Source organism: Papaver somniferum, chromosome 1 (genome assembly GCF_003573695.1).
Source record: "Papaver somniferum cultivar HN1 chromosome 1, ASM357369v1, whole genome shotgun sequence".
Lineage (NCBI taxonomy): Eukaryota > Viridiplantae > Streptophyta > Magnoliopsida > Ranunculales > Papaveraceae > Papaver > Papaver somniferum.
In genome coordinates, this window is record NC_039358.1 from 31,123,586 (window position 1) to 31,125,236 (window position 1,651).

The window sequence follows — 1,651 nt, forward strand, 5'->3', positions numbered from 1 at the left end:
CATAACATCTACCGATTAATAAATTAAACTACTGATTGTTGTTTTATCTACCGATTATGGAGGGTAAAATTGTCATTTTGAAAAATCGGAGATAAGGAGTATAGCTTAAATTTACGTTTGGGATGACCTTTTTTGTCTTTTTATATCACCCCTAATTCTTTCAGGGTAACCCCTAATGACGCCAGGATATATATAGGCCTTCCCTGTTGGGAAAATTTATAAACCAGCCAAACTTCTTTTTATTAACTTATAAACCAACCAAATTAACTTCTACAATTATTAGTATTCGAAACGAAAACACACAGGAAAGCATCTTGTCTACTGAGACACATGTCACATTGTTCACTCTGAGAAACGGAAACCATGACGGTTTTCCTAACTTGCAGTGCCTCCACTTCCTTCCGGATCCTCCTCTCCAAAAGTGGCCTTGTTCCATATCTTAAGAACCTGTCAAAATGGAAATATATCATTCGTTGAGGATCCATTAAACACATAATAGGTTGTGTGGCATTAATAGATTCACATAAGCAGTATAAAGTGATAGAACACAAGAAAAGCATCCAATCTGAATACAAGAAAAGTAAGAAAGAATAACAACCTCATCAAAATTCATCAGCTCATCACTCATCGTTTTCTTTTGCATATCTAACATTTCATTAATTACCCACCCGTTGGCCTTCTCAACATCCTTTCTTTCATCCTCGCCCAATACTGACAGTGCCTCATAATATTTCTTCAACGCATTGTTTACAGCATTATTTACACGTTTGGCATCCCCCTTATAAGACGGCCAAGTTACCCAACTCCTTTTCGAATATTCAACCTTCTCCATAGCTTCATAGACTAAAGTGACTTTGCGTTTATATTGAGCCAATTTTATTTTTTTCGGATCAGGACTTTTCTTTGCTTCTTTTTTCCCTGGGCGATTAGGCTTGGGGTTTCGGCACTATATTGTCTGATTTGGAAAAAGTCGGTAGTTCTAGGGTTTGAAAAGATTTGGGGGTGGAATTTTGAGATGGTGGTTAGGTTAAAATTGTTTGAAGGGGATGATGAAATCGAGCTTATGGAAGAAAAGGAAGATATGGGTTTTGATGTAAATGGGTTTCTCCTTCTTAGGAGTGTTGATGAAATCCTTGAAAAAACCATCTTTTGGAAACCAGATGTGAGATTTTTTCCTCTTTCCACAGGTAAATGAGAGTTATGTCGTGTTTAGTTTTAGCGTTGGCCTTCATAACTATATATATCGTGTCGTGACTGAAGGCACTTTTTACCTTCAGGGCCAGCCCTACGGCCCATGCCTTTACATACTCCCGATTAGACCTGGCACTAACCTGCACCGGATTGATCCTAATCCGGCCCATGTATCATTCACCAATACACAAGTTCTTTTTACGCTTTATATTTCCCAAGTATACGACAGGTTGAGTCTCTTCATTTTTGTCCATCTGGTCCCTTGCATTCCAATGATGTATCGTGTTCTTCTCATGAATTAAAAACGAAGGGCCCTGTGGCGGAACTGGACATTGGGTGCAGGGAGGGCTTGGTCTTTTCTTAGGTTGGCTTAAGCTTAAAATTAGCACACATAAAATGATCCAACTTAAAATAGGTTATAAAATGAATGGTTTTTTTTGGCTTGTTGGGGCTGGCTTAA

At 38.3% G+C, this 1,651-nt stretch overlaps 1 protein-coding gene across 1 annotated transcript; it reads right to left on the reverse strand.

Moving 5' to 3' along the window:
* Positions 1-345: 345 nt before the first annotated feature.
* Positions 346-1,166, reverse strand: LOC113327034. The gene is made up of 2 exons (XM_026574668.1): positions 599-1,166; positions 346-447 (listed from the first exon to the last, which is right to left on the reverse strand). The coding sequence occupies exons 1-2, from the start codon at positions 830-832 to the stop codon at positions 376-378; spliced, it is 306 nt and encodes a 101-aa protein (XP_026430453.1). The 5' UTR covers positions 833-1,166; the 3' UTR covers positions 346-375.
* Between the last annotated feature and the right edge of the window lie 485 nt (positions 1,167-1,651).

Excerpts from the sequence above, each read along its gene's own strand:
- LOC113327034 (XM_026574668.1), bottom strand. The coding sequence starts at position 832 with ATGGAGAAGGTTGAATATTCGAAAAGGAGTTGGGTAACTTGGCCGTCT. Across the intron at positions 448-598 it reads AGCTGATGAATTTTGATGAG|GTTCTTAAGATATGGAACAA; the intron begins GTTGTTATTCTT and ends CCATTTTGACAG.